The 13,435-nt window shown below is 52.4% G+C and overlaps 8 protein-coding genes across 8 annotated transcripts; 4 read left to right on the forward strand and 4 right to left on the reverse strand.

Moving 5' to 3' along the window:
* The first annotated feature begins 22 nt into the window (after nt 1-22).
* On the forward strand, nt 23-1,700 carry BDW70DRAFT_2293 (putative ethanolamine kinase). Its single transcript, XM_073743547.1, has 6 exons — nt 23-72; nt 130-346; nt 393-504; nt 576-1,033; nt 1,089-1,426; nt 1,474-1,700. Exons 2-6 carry the CDS (start codon nt 173-175, stop codon nt 1,631-1,633), a joined length of 1,242 nt encoding a protein of 413 aa, XP_073601097.1. The 5' UTR covers nt 23-72; nt 130-172; the 3' UTR covers nt 1,634-1,700.
* A 30-nt stretch (nt 1,701-1,730) lies between these two features.
* On the reverse strand, nt 1,731-3,093 carry BDW70DRAFT_125732 (sugar phosphate isomerase/epimerase family protein). The gene has a single exon (XM_073734943.1). It carries the CDS (start codon nt 2,898-2,900, stop codon nt 1,767-1,769), a length of 1,134 nt encoding a protein of 377 aa, XP_073601098.1. The 5' UTR covers nt 2,901-3,093; the 3' UTR covers nt 1,731-1,766.
* Nucleotides 3,094-3,578: 485 nt separating this feature from the next.
* Nucleotides 3,579-4,775, forward strand: BDW70DRAFT_154972 (Gfo/Idh/MocA family protein; the record flags this gene model as incomplete). Its single annotated transcript, XM_073739950.1, has 1 exon — nt 3,579-4,775. One exon carries the CDS (start codon nt 3,579-3,581, stop codon nt 4,773-4,775), a length of 1,197 nt encoding a protein of 398 aa, XP_073601099.1.
* Nucleotides 4,776-4,893: 118 nt separating this feature from the next.
* Nucleotides 4,894-7,006, reverse strand: BDW70DRAFT_2306 (sugar porter family MFS transporter). The gene is made up of 3 exons (XM_073743550.1): nt 6,131-7,006; nt 5,366-6,082; nt 4,894-5,307 (listed from the first exon to the last, which is right to left on the reverse strand). The coding sequence occupies exons 1-3, from the start codon at nt 6,656-6,658 to the stop codon at nt 4,951-4,953; spliced, it is 1,602 nt and encodes a 533-aa protein (XP_073601100.1). The 5' UTR covers nt 6,659-7,006; the 3' UTR covers nt 4,894-4,950.
* A 27-nt stretch (nt 7,007-7,033) lies between these two features.
* Nucleotides 7,034-8,238, forward strand: BDW70DRAFT_2315 (shikimate dehydrogenase family protein). Its single transcript, XM_073743556.1, has one exon. It carries the CDS (start codon nt 7,138-7,140, stop codon nt 8,125-8,127), a length of 990 nt encoding a protein of 329 aa, XP_073601101.1. The 5' UTR covers nt 7,034-7,137; the 3' UTR covers nt 8,128-8,238.
* On the reverse strand, nt 8,156-9,457 carry BDW70DRAFT_2308 (inositol monophosphatase family protein). Its single transcript, XM_073743551.1, has 5 exons — nt 9,227-9,457; nt 9,028-9,168; nt 8,539-8,977; nt 8,349-8,477; nt 8,156-8,298 (listed from the first exon to the last, which is right to left on the reverse strand). The coding sequence occupies exons 1-5, from the start codon at nt 9,393-9,395 to the stop codon at nt 8,184-8,186; spliced, it is 993 nt and encodes a 330-aa protein (XP_073601102.1). The 5' UTR covers nt 9,396-9,457; the 3' UTR covers nt 8,156-8,183.
* A 171-nt stretch (nt 9,458-9,628) lies between these two features.
* Nucleotides 9,629-10,359, forward strand: BDW70DRAFT_2318 (type II 3-dehydroquinate dehydratase). The gene has a single exon (XM_073743558.1). The coding sequence runs from the start codon at nt 9,861-9,863 to the stop codon at nt 10,320-10,322; it is 462 nt and encodes a 153-aa protein (XP_073601103.1). The 5' UTR covers nt 9,629-9,860; the 3' UTR covers nt 10,323-10,359.
* Nucleotides 10,360-10,396: 37 nt separating this feature from the next.
* Nucleotides 10,397-13,107, reverse strand: BDW70DRAFT_154977 (putative C6 transcription factor QutA; the record flags this gene model as incomplete). Its single annotated transcript, XM_073739951.1, has 2 exons — nt 10,397-10,583; nt 10,634-13,107. 2 exons carry the CDS (start codon nt 13,105-13,107, stop codon nt 10,397-10,399), a joined length of 2,661 nt encoding a protein of 886 aa, XP_073601104.1.
* Between the last annotated feature and the right edge of the window lie 328 nt (nt 13,108-13,435).

The following is a 13,435-nucleotide window of genomic DNA, read 5'->3' on the forward strand; positions in this document are numbered from 1 at the left end:
TTGGGGAAATTTTTAGGTGCCTACTTGCCTGAACCTAGGTTCCTGACCCGTACCGTAGTTTGCGACTTGGCCGTGAGTACGCTCCTTTTCCTATGCGTTGAATGTTGCTGACGGTGCTGGATATTGCAGACGACTACCATTTCTGCGCCGTATAGACGCCGTGCCCAACAGGATGGGGTTGCTCAACGGATCAGATGCCTCTACCCCTCGGTACATTGCCCAATCGTACAACCATGCGGATTCACACGCCTCCGCGCTGAGGCTCATCCTCACTTTGAATCCTCACTGGGAGGGGCCAGAAAACAAGGTCGAGTTTGTGCGATTCACGGATGGGATCACCAATACAGTGCGTCGCTCAAAAATCACCAACGTGCATGTTCTAACCCCCGCAGCTCTTCAAAGCTATAAACCGCAAGCCCGGCTTGACAGAAGAAGAGATAGACAAGGAAGCAGTACTGATGAGAGCGTACGGTAATCATACAGAGATTCTCATAGACCGCGAAAGTATGCGAAGCCGGCGAGCCCCTTTTTCCACTGCCCAATGCGACATATGCTAAAGTAGAATGGTCCACCAGGAGAAACGAACTCGCATGCGCTCCTCGCTAGATATGGCTTAGCCCCTCCACTCCTGGCTCGGTTTAAGAATGGTCTTTTGTACCGGTTCATTCGCGGCCGCCCGGCCACCCATGAGGATCTGGTTACCGAGAACGTCTGGCGCGGTGTTGCGCGCAGACTGGGACAGTGGCATGCTGTTCTTCCCATCAGCGCGGCCAGCACAATGCCCACATCGAAAGAGGCTTCGCCCATAGACTCTGTAGAAGTGGCCGCGGACGGCCAGCCTGTGAAAGCGGACGACTTGAAAGTCATCCAGCCGCGGCGACCTGGACCTAGTCTCTGGGCTGTACTGCAGAAGTGGATTCTTGCGTTGCCTACAAGTACCGAGGCGCAGCAGCAGAGACGGCGCAGTTTGCAAACAGAGCTGGAGCGAGTCGTCCGTGAATTGGACACCGGAAATGGACTAGGAGAGGATGGGGTATGCCCTACCAAGTCTTAAAAACCCTTAAAAGACCTTTTATTGACTGTTGCAGTTGGTATTCGCACACTGCGACCTCCTGTCCGCCAACGTCATCATCCGTCCCTCAGAAGAGCGCTCCGACGATGGGACGGAAACAGTCAACTTCATCGATTACGAGTACGCCACGCCGTCACCGGCAGCCTTTGACATTGCCAACCACTTTGCCGAGTGGGGCGGTTTTGAGTGCGACTACAGCATGATGCCCACGCGGACGGTCCGCCGACAGTTCCTGGCTGAATACGTTCGGAGCTATGCGCAACATCAGGGCATTCCAGAGTCATCGCAACCAAAGATTGTTGACCAACTATTCGAGGATGTAGACCGCTTTCGAGGTCTGCCCGGTTTATACTGGTCAGCGTCACCCCCGGATTAAGTGGATTCTATACTAACAGTCGCAGGGGCATTTGGGCATTGATCCAAGCACAAATCTCACAGATTGACTTCGACTACGCTTCATACGCGGAGACTCGGCTAGGCGAGTATTACGCATGGCGGGCCGAGACGGAAGGAGCAGGAGGCGAGAAGCCCTTACGAGAGCGACGCTGGGCAGAGGAATGAGTGCAGGTATCATCTTCAACAGTGATTGTTTGTACAGCGTGTTTCAACAGCGTGCATGAGTCATCGTTACCAGTAATTAGACAAAATAAACATCTCTAGATCTAACCATATCGTCCTCACACGATACCACTATCTACAGCCGATGCTGAACAGCCAGCTCCTCCTGCACCTGCACCTCCGCCCTCTCCTTGCCATTCATGCTAACATTCACAGTTACCGGCGCTGGCACCTCAACATCGAGTCCCAACGCCGCAACAACCCTCCTCCAGCTATCCATGCCACGTCGCGCATGCTCCCCAACCGTCTTCACATCGGGATCATTACACGTCCTCGAAAACAGCTCCAGACTCACCCACCCCTCGAACCCGATCTCAAAGAACGCCCTCGCGATCTCCAACACAGGCAGATACCCACCCCTCTCCTCTTCACAGGGGAATAACCGCGCATTGCGACTCCAGCTCATTCTTGCGGGTTGGCCCTCCACATGAAAGGGGTGCTTCTCGTCCAGCGGCGCCGACAACTGCTCGCCATCGACAAGCTGGATGTAGAAGATCTTCCTGATGTCCAGTTCTCCACTGGAGACGAGAGAACGGAGCGTCGCCATGGACTCGGCCACGGCCTTCTCAGCTTCCGGCGTCTTCCCAGTGACGGAAGCGGGGTCCGCGTAGATCCGGCCAGCAATGTTGAAGCTATCCAGGCAGATCCCGAAATTCTCTCTGTCGACCAGCTTGACGACATTCCACGCTCCCTCCCATGTATCGACATGCGTCGACCAGCAGAGCGCCTCGTACACAAAGCGGAAGCCCTGCTTCGCGCCGATGTCTGCGATCGTCTGCAGATCCGAGACGATAAGCCGCATGTCGCCGCATGTTCGTGCAGCCCCGGTGACAGGGTCATTCTGGAGGAAATTCGCGGGGATCTGGATGAGATCTGTGCCTAGGATGCGGGCGATCGCAAACCAGAGCGGGAGTTTCTCAGTGAGCAGGTACGTCGTCTGGTTTCTGTCTATCAGACCCTCGTAGAAACCGAATGGTTGCAGGCAGATAAATGTGAGGTTGAGTTGCTTGGCGAGCGAGGAGATATACTTTGCTGCTTGGGTGAGGGAGTTATTGAATGACGATGAGGCGAAATGGGAGAGGTCATCAATAAACAGCTCGATCCCCGTGAAGCCATGAGCGGCTGCGACGCGGAGCTTATGGTCAAGAGAGTGCAGGCCCGGTTTTGACAGGGACATGGTTGGGATGCCGATTTTGAGGTTTGCGGGCATTTTGAATTGCCGACTCTGGTGTCTCTGCTGGAGAAGTGAATGTATATATTAAGAACAGAATAAATGAGCTGAATGAGTTGAAGACTGATCGAGGAGAAGGGAGGTGGCGGTGATTATGTACCCTAGACAGAGTAGGTAGGTAGGGTATGTTTGCTCGTAGTGCTGTGGCTGATTAAATGCAGCTGAAGTAAAGACAATCTGCATGTGATACGTAAGCGTATTGGGGATCACACTCGCAGGAGAAAAAGCAAATAGCTTATTTGTTAATGTAGAATCCAGGGCGGTTAGCTGCGGAATTCTCAGGAGAACGTCGTGATGATATAGGTGCTGACTGGAAAGGTTGATATCAGAGGAGTATACCGGGTAAACGTTTCGAGAGGTGGCCGGGTGAGCGTTTTGCCCGGTCTCTCCATACCAGTTTACCCTCCCCGTAAGGAAACTCCATATACACAGCTGTACGCACTCTGTACTCCATACCCCGCAAATGCATCCACAGACAGCCACATTTCGAGTCCCTGAGTTGGCTGCGCCTCAAATTACATAAATCAGTCCCACAGTGAATCTCGACGCTCGATAGATCACGACTGTCGTCCTACATCAAGTAGCCGGTTTATCCTGCACCGATTCTCCGACCCAACCATAATCCCGATTCTGTTTATTTCCAAATCACCGTGCACAATGGCACCTTTCAACAAGGAAAAGGACAAGAATATCCTCATTGTCATCGTCGGTGCCGGACTTATTGGACCCCGTCACGCACAATCCGTGCAACGACACCCACGAACCCAGCTGATCGCCTTCGTTGACCCTTCACCCTCTGCAATCCCGGTCGCTGAATCATTTGGCGTTCCTTGCTATGATTCTATTACGTCTATGCTAGACGTTGTCGCTAAGACAACCGGGAGACCAGACGCGGCGATCGTCAGCACGCCCAATCACACGCACGTGGACGTCACACTCCAGCTGCTGGAAAACGGAATCCGCAATATCCTCCTTGAAAAACCGATCAGTGATGATCTGGAGTCGGCCGAGCACCTCCTCGCTACCATCAAGAAACAGCAATATAAAGAGGAGAAGGGGGCTGAGGATGCGAAGATCAACATCCTGATCGGCCACCACCGCCGCTTCAATCCGTACATCCAAACCACAAAGTCTTTGTTAGAGAGAGACTCACTCGGCACCGTCATCGCAGTGAACGGCCTCTGGACGCTTCTGAAGCCGGCATCTTACTTCGCGCCCCCGCTCGGTTCTTGGCGCGCAGATAAGAAGAAGGGCGGCGTGCTGGGGATTAATCTTATCCACGATATCGACGTGCTGCAGTTTCTGTTCGGGCCGGTCAGTAGGGTCTACGCGGAGGGTACACTCCCGCAGCGCATGCGGGAGAACTCGGAACATACGGCCGAGGAAGGCTGTGCTGTGACGCTGCGCTTTGCCTCCGGGGTAGTAGGCACATTCCTCATCTGCGACGCGACGCCTTCGCCGTTAAACTTTGAAACGGGGACGGGCGAAAATCCTACGATTCCGCCCGCTCCTTCCGAGAGTGCAAGCGATTGTTATCGAATTCTTGGAACCAGAGCGAGTCTCAGTGTGCCTGATATGACACGGTGGAGTTATGACCATGTTTTTTGTGGACAGGAAAAAGAGAAAGGCTGGAATACGGAGTTGGGGATGCAGCGGATTTTAGTGAAGGATGCTGATGTGAGGCCGTTTGATGCGCAGTGGGAATATTTTGTTGATGTTGTTAGTGAGAAGGGTGAGGACAGCGAGCGAGGAGTTGGCTGCAGTGTTGAAGATGGGGTGAGAGCGCTCAGGGTTGTTCGAGCTGTTAGGGAGAGTATGGAGGGGGGTAAGCCTGTGGATGTTCAAACTGTATAAATGGCAGGCAATCGGGGAGGAAATGATTAGGGCCGTAAGTAGAGACCATATGTAGATATTCTTGTGGCGTACCATATTAGATAGACGACTACCAAGTTAAATATCCACAAGAAATATCGCCTTTCAATTCATATTATCCTCATAACATATATACATCACTTGAAACCAAGATTGCTTAAGCCTCCTCGACATACTCCTTCGTCACACCTCCCTTCCCACTTGCATCCATGTCCGCCCGGAACGCCTCCTCATTCTCCTTTAGCTCCCTGATAAGCTGCGAATGAGCGCGCCAAACCGGTTTCTTGTCAAATAGAGTCTCCATGCTCTCCAGCGGCACGCCCTTCGTCTCGGGAATGAGGAAGAAAACAAACACAATCGAGAGGATCATCAGCGATGCAAAGAAGAAGTAGACTCCGTATCCCATGGAAGTGAACATCTGGGGCGTGAACCGGGAAATCAGGAAATTCCAGAGCCAGTTCGACGCGGCGGCACAGGCTTGTGCGAGGGAGCGGACGGTGGGATCGAACATTTCCTGGGACGCTGTTACTACTTTTTTTTTTTTTTTTTTTTTTTTTCTCAAGAGGACTTACCGAGTTGATGACCCAGGGCGTGCCGTTCCAGGACGGTGTATAGAAGGCCGTCCACAGGTAAAAGAAGAATATAGCCGCAATACCACCACTATCAAGCTGCGTTCCCTCGGGATTGTTCTCTGGCTTCGCGATCTTGATGTATCCGCCCACAATCCAAAGGCAGACTGAACCGCCCGCCGCACCGACAAGCAACAAGTTACGCCGTCCAAAATGGTCGATCAAATACAACAGCCAAACAAAGGTAATGACCGCCTTGACGACGCCGAAAATGCCCGTTGTCAAGAGTGAGGTATTGCCACCCGATACGCCAATACTCTTAAAAACGCGCGGACTGTAGTAGTTGATCGCATTGATGCCTGACCCGTTCTGCCAGAGGAACAACATAGACCCCAAAAAGAGGCGGTAGAGAATACGCTTGTTCGTCCAGGCTGCTTTGAAGGGTCTCCAGAAACCAAGCCCAACTTTGACACGCTGTTGTTCGAGCGACTGCTCGATCATGCTGATTTCCTCGACCATATAGATATGGTCGGCTGGCAGGTTGCGGATCCAGGCCAGGGTCTCAATGCCCTCCTCACGGTTACCGCGGAGGAAAAGCCAACGGGGAGACTCGCGGATCAAGAGGGCGCCGATAATGAGCAGGCCAGCAGGAATCAATTGCACGGCGAAGGGGATGATCCATTGTTTGTGGCTCGGGGCAAGGGTTTCGTCCACGCCGTACTACTCTTGTTAGCAACCAGGGAAAACAGAGAAAATAAGGGAAAGTACATTGATCCAGAACCCAACAACACCACCAATCTGCCAACCCAGCTCATAAACACCTACAAGGCGACCCCGAATAGCGGGAGGTGCCATTTCTGAGATATAGATTGGACAGATATTCGATCCGGCGCCGACGCCAATGCCCGCAAGCACTCGGCCACCATAGATCAGCCCTAGCCCTCGATCCCCATTCGCACCGAGCATCATGCCGGCACCAAGGAAGAAAATAAGAGCAGAGAACATAAGACCCCAGCGGCGGCCCCAGAAGTGGCCGATGGGGTATGCGAAGAGAGCGCCGAAGAAGGCACCCGCTTGATATAGCGAGACGATATTCGCGCTGATGAGATCCGAATTGAGCGATTCCCAATTGAATTCATCTTGAAAGGATTGCAGAGACAGCGTTGTGCCGATAAAGGCGCTGTCGTAGCCGATCATGCATGATGTGAAGGAGGCGACTGCGGCCAGGAGGTAGACGCGCCAGTTGTAAACTTCGCGGGGAGTTGGGCGGTCTTCGACCAAGGCGAGGATGGACATTTTGCCCAAATTAAAGGTAGAAGAATGGGATGTGGTGATGGAGAAGGGGAAGAAAATAGCGGAGACCCAAGGGAACCTTATATGCGGCCGAGGGGAGGGTAGCCTGGGTAAAGGAAACCCGGGGATGAAAGGATTTCACTGGACATGACTCGAGCAGAGATTGTGGGGAAAGCATTTACCACCCTGAGCTAAAGCAGTTTGAACGAGCGACAATCTGTGAAATCCCCACGGGGTGCTGGTTTCGACCCCCGGTTAAGCGAGTGCAGGTTCTGATTCTGCATGACCCGCACCGCTCCACTAGAGGGGCGAAAGCGTTCTTCCGGGGGCCGCGGCCGGCTAAACGCTCCCCGTATAAATTATAACACCCCAGCTTTTCCCTCTCCTCTCCGTCAGATCCAAATCGCTGGACTGAGTACTGTCCGTCTTCCCCATTGACCGCAAAGGGAAAAATCATAAAAAAATTATAAATAATAACAAACATGGAGCCAATCACCATTCCCACCGACCGCGATGGTGTCGCCTACCTTTACGGTCACCCACTGCGCAACTCGCTCTCTCCTCCCCTTCATCAAACAGTCTACAACGCGCTCGGCCTGAACTGGACTCAGATCCCCCTGTCTACAGCCACTGGTACATCGTTTACGAGATCACCGGAGATATCCACCTTCCTCTCCTCCATCCGCTCCAATCCCAAATTCGTCGGGTCGTCCGTCACAATGCCCTGGAAGGTCGCGATCATGCCGCACCTCGATGACTTGACCGAGGACGCACGGCAAGCGGGCGCTTGCAACACGATATTCCTGCGCAAGAAAGAGGATGGGAAGACACAGTATGTTGGGACGAATACTGATTGTATTGGGATTCGGGAAGCTCTGCTACAGGGGTCGCCGAACGGTGCGGAACATTTCAAAGGAAAGCCTGCGCTTATCGTTGGTGGTGGGGGCACTGCGCGAACAGCGATCTATGTTTTGAGAAAGTGGCTGGGTGTTAGCAAGATCTACATCGTCAATCGAGATGCGAAGGAGGTGGAGGCGATTCTTGCGGAGGATAAGCAGCGTAACCCGTCGCCGCAGGCTGCGTTGGTCCCCGTTTCAGATCCGTCTGTGGCGGCGACGCTCGAGGCACCCGTTGCTATTGTTAGCGGGATTCCCAATTACCCGCCGCAGACAGAAGAGGAGATCAGAGCTCGCGAGACGCTACGCGTGCTCCTGAATCGGCAGACGCATGAGAAGGACCAGGGAGTTATCCTGGAGATGTGCTACCACCCGCTGCCCTGGACGGATATTGCGCAGATGGCCCAGGATGCGCGGTGGAAGGTCATTCTTGGCTCAGAGGCGCTCATCTGGCAGGGTCTCGAGCAGGCGAGGCTCTGGACCGGGAGAGATGTAGTTAGTGAGCCAGGGTTGGTGGAGAAGGTGCAGGCGTTTGTTGCGCAGACGGTGGCTGAGCGGTCGAAGTCAAATTTGTAGACTGTCATGTATAGAGATAGAATCATGTAAGCATTGTCTAGAGTTCTATTATTAATCTATGATTGTCTCGTCGGTCTTGTATAGTCTAGCTGGCGAACGCGGCGCCAGACTTCTCGAACTGTTCGTTCTTGTGTTTCTCGACCTGTTTCCGTTTCTGAGGGTCCGGCGGGTCTGTAGAACAAGTCAGTATCAAGAGCAAAAGGATGAACCTAGAGGCATACCGAATAGCCAGATATAACCGACTGCCCAGCTTCACCGGCTCAATCGGCCCATCTATGTCCTCAGGCGGATTTGCCGCAGTAACCAATCCCCCAGCTTCAAGCAGGATTGCGATACCGGCTGCCACATCCCTGAGCTGTCGTTAATCATCCTTCGGAGCAACCACAACTACCACTGCTATGGAGGACTCACCACTCCCAACAGCCTCCCTCCCACCAGATGTCCACAGAGCCCATAGCCGTGTATGCCAGGTCCATCGTCGCACTCCCCAAGCACCGAACCCCATGCACCATACCTCCCTTGCCACCCCGAGATCCCCGTTCAGCAGCCATATTCACAAAACTCTCAATCTTCCTTTGCAGATTACCGTCTGGAATATCGCGCCTATCCTTTCCCCACTCGCATGCAAAGATACACTTTGATGGTGCAGTTGCTGGTAGAGGTGGGATAGACGGTTTGCGGATAAGCGGAAGTTGTTGCGTTTCGTTCAGCCATGCGCCGCGGTTGAGGCATGACGAGAAGAGCTGGTTTAGCATTGGCGCGTAGATGACTCCGATTACAGGGTAGTGGTTTACGATAAAGCCGATAGAGACGCAGAACATGGGGAAGGCGTGGGTGAAGTTTACAGTGCCTGTATAAGCAGGTTAGGCATGTATCCTGGAAGGCAGGAAAGGAGCGTACCATCTAATGGATCAACACACCAGGTCGGCTGCTCATCGATCAGGTATTCCCTGCTCTGTCCCCTGGCGTAGCTTTCCTCGCCGAGGAATTTGTGGGCTGGGTATTTGGTCTGTATGGCTGTTTTGATTAATGACTCGACATCTTGGTATCATCAGTTTCGATCATGAATAAAAATGCCGTAACCTTAAGAGAGCCATACCCTCGTCAGTCTGCGTCACCAAGTCTACCGCATTCTCTTTCTCGGCGTAGACCTGGTCGGAGTTGCGATCGTTGATGCGCTCAAGCAATAACTGGCCCGCTTTGCGGGCGAGGTCGGTTGCGAAAGCATAGATCTCGTCAAGCTCGGTTTGCGGGACAGGGCAGTCCATTTCTTACACGCGGTGTATCCTATTTTTATGAGGAGGAAGGGGAGGAGAAGGGGAAGAGGGAGGGGAAAGAGTCAGAGGGGTGGTTCATGATGAGTTGGAGTGGAGATCATCCAACAGGCCGCTGATAACCGAGTCAGTATACTAAAAAAAGGTTTATACCATAGCGCTTGAGAAGGCGCTACAAGGAATTGACTAGTCCTAACGCTTCGAGAAGGTTACTAGATGAAACAGCACCCTGAAGATCAATCAATGTCTTTTACTATCGACCGCCCCATACTGCAACCTTGACCTTGTGCCATTTTGACTGGGGCAATCTCTGTTGCAGCCGGCAGAGCGTTCTGCCACCACTTTTCCCTTATCCGATTCCCCGCAATTTTATTATACTCCAAGACCAGAGACAAGGACTAAATAACACTTTATCCCCCGAACCAATCGGCCGTGAAACCCTCATTGTTACTCTGCACAATGGCAAAATCAATCCTTCTCATCAACGGCCCGAACCTCAACCTCTTGGGCACCCGCGAACCGCACATCTACGGCTCAACCACCCTCTCCGACGTCGAAGAATCCTCCAAAGCCCACGCAGCTTCGCTCGGCGCCTCCCTGCAAACATTCCAGTCAAACCATGAAGGGGCCATTGTTGACCGAATCCATGCCGCCCGTGGGAACACCGACGCGATCATCATCAACCCGGGTGCATATACACACACTTCTGTCGCTATCCGGGATGCCCTGTTAGGCGTTGAGATTCCATTTATCGAACTCCATGTGAGCAATGTCCATGCACGAGAGCCGTTCAGACATCACAGTTACTTCAGCGACAAAGCATCAGGCATCATTGTGGGACTGGGTGTGTATGGGTACAAGGTCGCAGTAGAGCATGTTGCGTTGAACTTCAAGCCTCTGGAGAAAAAGGCTGCTCTGTAAATTCTTCTTGGATTATGATATTCCTGCGACGTATCATGTAATTTATGTCAAACGAAATTACCTCCATATAACAATCATCTGGGGTTGAGTGATTCTGTCGCTATTTGCGACTCGCGCGGCAGGGTGTTCTCCGGCGACGTTAATGTTTGTTGTGTCGGAAGGAGAAATGAATCAGTCTGGCTAGTGTACGTATACAGGTCGGGAATGCCGGCTTCTGGAACAAAACCCAGATTCTGCATGAATTCGGGCTGGTTGTCCATCCTAGTGCTAGTTAGTTCTCATAACTTGCGTGCAGAAGGGAGGCTGGTTACCTATCTGTTCCATCAAGTGAGGCCAACTCGTCAAACAAGGCATCGAGGTCAGGAGCAATCCTTGGTCGTTGTGCTGAGCTAGTGCTCTCGATGTCGACTAAAGAATTGAAGTTCAAACTGGCATCATTATACGTTTGTTGATAGTGATGACCGGACGCAGGAAAAGGCGTCGTCAGGTCGGACATTATCGGTGCTGGGTTAGGCTTTCCAGAGACCGAAGAGCGATGTTGATGGGAGATTTGCTGCGAAGTAGGGTTCGTTTCAACTCCAGACGCGATATTAAGAGACGATGCTGGCGTCGGTAGAGATAATACAGCATTTTCATCGTTTGAAGTCCGCATCCACGTTGGCGAAAGATATGAGTCAGTGGTTGAAATATTCCCAGCTCGAGATTCGTCGATCAAGTTCGTTAAACGCATATTGTTTCCGGGCAGGCGTATGGCCATCGGACTCCTGAGATGAGTACCTTGCTGTGCAGCATGTCCCGGTCTTCCCTGCGAGCTAATATTATGGATCCAAACCGTGGCGAGATGGGCAGAAAACGATTGAAGTTTGTGGTTGATGCCATGGGAAGCCTCAAAGGCCCATGGTGCAGTTTTCTTCATGAAGGGAAGTGGAAGGCCTAAAGTCAGAGCTATGCCGAAAGTCGGACAGGTAGCAGATAGGCTATAAGTCTCCATGTAGGCTTGAAGTAGTGAGATCAACCGCTTGGAGCCCTCCGAAGCACGTCGTAACCCGTTTCTTTCGTTTTTCTGGACTGCCAGCTGTAAGCTTATAGCGGTTGCAACGGCCTCGTACATAATCTCTAGGCCGAATATGTGGGGTGATGCCGGCTTGGTCGAGACTGTCAGCAGGTCAATCCGATAGCTTGTAGGAAGTGCCGAGACCCAAAGCTGCAGTTGTCGCTCAAGAGTCTCTAGATATGACATGGAATTCGCTGGCGTTTGCCTTAAGCAACATAACTCATTCAGGATGCACATTAGCGACAGCAGACGGTTGAAAGTGCTGAGAGCATGGAGGGGCCCGCGTTGGAAAGAGCGGGATGATTCTATCGGGCGAAGTCCAGTCTGGTCTTCCCAAGGATGCCATTCTTCCAAACCATCTTCATTAATTAACCCAACCTTTGTCAAGTCAGTCTTGCGCAGCGAAGGCAACAGGCCTAGTTTAGCAGCAACTAGAGTCTCCAGCAAAAAGCACCCTAGAAAAACATGTTTGGACCGTCCTGCGGTCTTCTCTGCTCCCGTAGCATCGGAAGGATCATTTAGTCCTAGACTCTGAGCAGACCTAACAGCCTGTCCTACAAGCATCCACGCTGCTGCGCAGTCCTGTTGGCCTAGCTTTATCAATGACAGGATTAAGAGCGCTTGGATATGGCCGAGTTGGTAGGTCCCGCTCTCCGTTGGGATGAGACTCCGTGCTTTGGCGTATAGTTGATTAGGATCCGGTCGGTCCTCTGGTAAGTCTGATAACTGGCGCGTAACGGATATTGAGGTTTGTTGGATTGAGGCAAGTGCTAGAACAGCCCACAAGGCTGCGTTGTCCCCTGCGGCGGATGGAGAGTTGTATCGTTCATCGTCACCTTGGCGGAAAGCTGTTCGAAGAATATCGTGTTTTTCTAATATTGGAAACCAACATTGGGTGTAGGAAAAGTATATGTCAAGTAGAGGCCACGGGTTAGGAGGCAAGCGGTGTTCTTCTGGGGCAGAATTTGAAGCGATCCCAGGCCGATCGTGGGATGATCCGTTAGTAGTGGAGTCTTCGACTTCTCCTAGGGGAATTGTTTGCGTGCCAGAGTCCCTGACGAGACGGGTTGCGGATGGCCTAGGCAGCCTCACTGGAGATGGCCCAGACGCTAACGGACTTTGACTCGCAACCGCGAGAGAATCTGGAAGCTGCCACTCAAGCGTCTCCGGAGAAAGCACACTGCTTCCTTCAGCATCCGCTGGAGAATCCATTTCTCCTCTCGCGCTTCTTTCTTGGTCCCCTTCCGGTTGCTCAAGAAACGTCAAGAGACGTTCAATCTCTTTCAAGACAATGCTGTTTTTCCAAGACGAGAGCAGTGTATCAGACCCCTCCGACTCTTTCCCCATAGTTGCCAGGTGGCTGGGGATATTTGCCGCCCTCAATAATGTCCGGACGACCTCCTCACTGCCCTGTATCTTATTGAACACAAGCCCCCATAGTAACTCCAGCGTGCGGATGTATCCGGTCGGGAGGCCGCGCTTCTTCGGATTGGCTCTGTAGGTACATGGTCGCGAAAGAGAGGCGCACGTTGAGCATATCGGTTGAGCTCCGTCGCATTTATCCTTCTTCAATCTGCAGCTATCGCAGGCTCGAGAGACTCGTTGACGTTTTGGATTAGAGGTAGGATCGTCGGCCGTGGTGGTCTGTCTGCCATCCTCGTCGACCGCATCGGTTAATCGCCGTTTGGACCTGGCGTTACCACCGGAGATTTGACGGGTATCGCTACTCATAGTCGATACAATGATGCGCTTAGGTGCTCGGAGCACATGCTCATCTTCGATACGGAAAGGCGAGGTGAATCCTTTTCCGGCGGCTGGTAACTGCTTCCCCGGACTGTTGAATGTGTAGGGCCCCGCCCCTAGCTGGGGATCGCGGATATGTCCGACGATTAATGAACGGGAACAAAGCGATTAGGATCCTTACTCGTCCAAGTCAGTTACCATGCATAAATTAATCGAATTGGATCATATGGATAAAAGCGATGATGTTGTGTGGGATGGAAGAAAAGCGGAGAAGAGGAGTTGGGGAATTCGGCGGTATCGCTTACCCGCTACCATG

The sequence above is a fragment of the Aspergillus foveolatus genome (genome assembly GCF_047715535.1).
Source record: "Aspergillus foveolatus strain CBS 279.81 unplaced genomic scaffold BDW70scaffold_1, whole genome shotgun sequence".
Lineage (NCBI taxonomy): Eukaryota > Fungi > Ascomycota > Eurotiomycetes > Eurotiales > Aspergillaceae > Aspergillus > Aspergillus foveolatus.

What these genes read in the sequence shown, in the direction of transcription:
- BDW70DRAFT_2293 (XM_073743547.1), top strand. Translation starts at nt 173, where the DNA reads ATGGGGTTGCTCAACGGATCAGATGCCTCTACCCCTCGGTACATTGCC. An exon ending in GATTCTCATAGACCGCGAAA is followed by an intron (nt 505 to 575) that starts GTATGCGAAGCC and finishes ATGGTCCACCAG; the next exon opens with GAGAAACGAACTCGCATGCG. An exon ending in GGTCTGCCCGGTTTATACTG is followed by an intron (nt 1,427 to 1,473) that starts GTCAGCGTCACC and finishes TAACAGTCGCAG; the next exon opens with GGGCATTTGGGCATTGATCC.
- BDW70DRAFT_125732 (XM_073734943.1), bottom strand. Translation starts at nt 2,900, where the DNA reads ATGCCCGCAAACCTCAAAATCGGCATCCCAACCATGTCCCTGTCAAAA.
- BDW70DRAFT_2306 (XM_073743550.1), bottom strand. Translation starts at nt 6,658, where the DNA reads ATGTCCATCCTCGCCTTGGTCGAAGACCGCCCAACTCCCCGCGAAGTT. An exon ending in TTGTTGGGTTCTGGATCAAT is followed by an intron (nt 6,083 to 6,130) that starts GTACTTTCCCTT and finishes TAACAAGAGTAG; the next exon opens with TACGGCGTGGACGAAACCCT. An exon ending in CGCCCTGGGTCATCAACTCG is followed by an intron (nt 5,308 to 5,365) that starts GTAAGTCCTCTT and finishes ACAGCGTCCCAG; the next exon opens with GAAATGTTCGATCCCACCGT.
- BDW70DRAFT_2315 (XM_073743556.1), top strand. Translation starts at nt 7,138, where the DNA reads ATGGAGCCAATCACCATTCCCACCGACCGCGATGGTGTCGCCTACCTT.
- BDW70DRAFT_2308 (XM_073743551.1), bottom strand. Translation starts at nt 9,395, where the DNA reads ATGGACTGCCCTGTCCCGCAAACCGAGCTTGACGAGATCTATGCTTTC. An exon ending in GGTGACGCAGACTGACGAGG is followed by an intron (nt 9,169 to 9,226) that starts GTATGGCTCTCT and finishes GATGATACCAAG; the next exon opens with ATGTCGAGTCATTAATCAAA. An exon ending in GTGTGTTGATCCATTAGATG is followed by an intron (nt 8,978 to 9,027) that starts GTACGCTCCTTT and finishes CTGCTTATACAG; the next exon opens with GCACTGTAAACTTCACCCAC.
- BDW70DRAFT_2318 (XM_073743558.1), top strand. Translation starts at nt 9,861, where the DNA reads ATGGCAAAATCAATCCTTCTCATCAACGGCCCGAACCTCAACCTCTTG.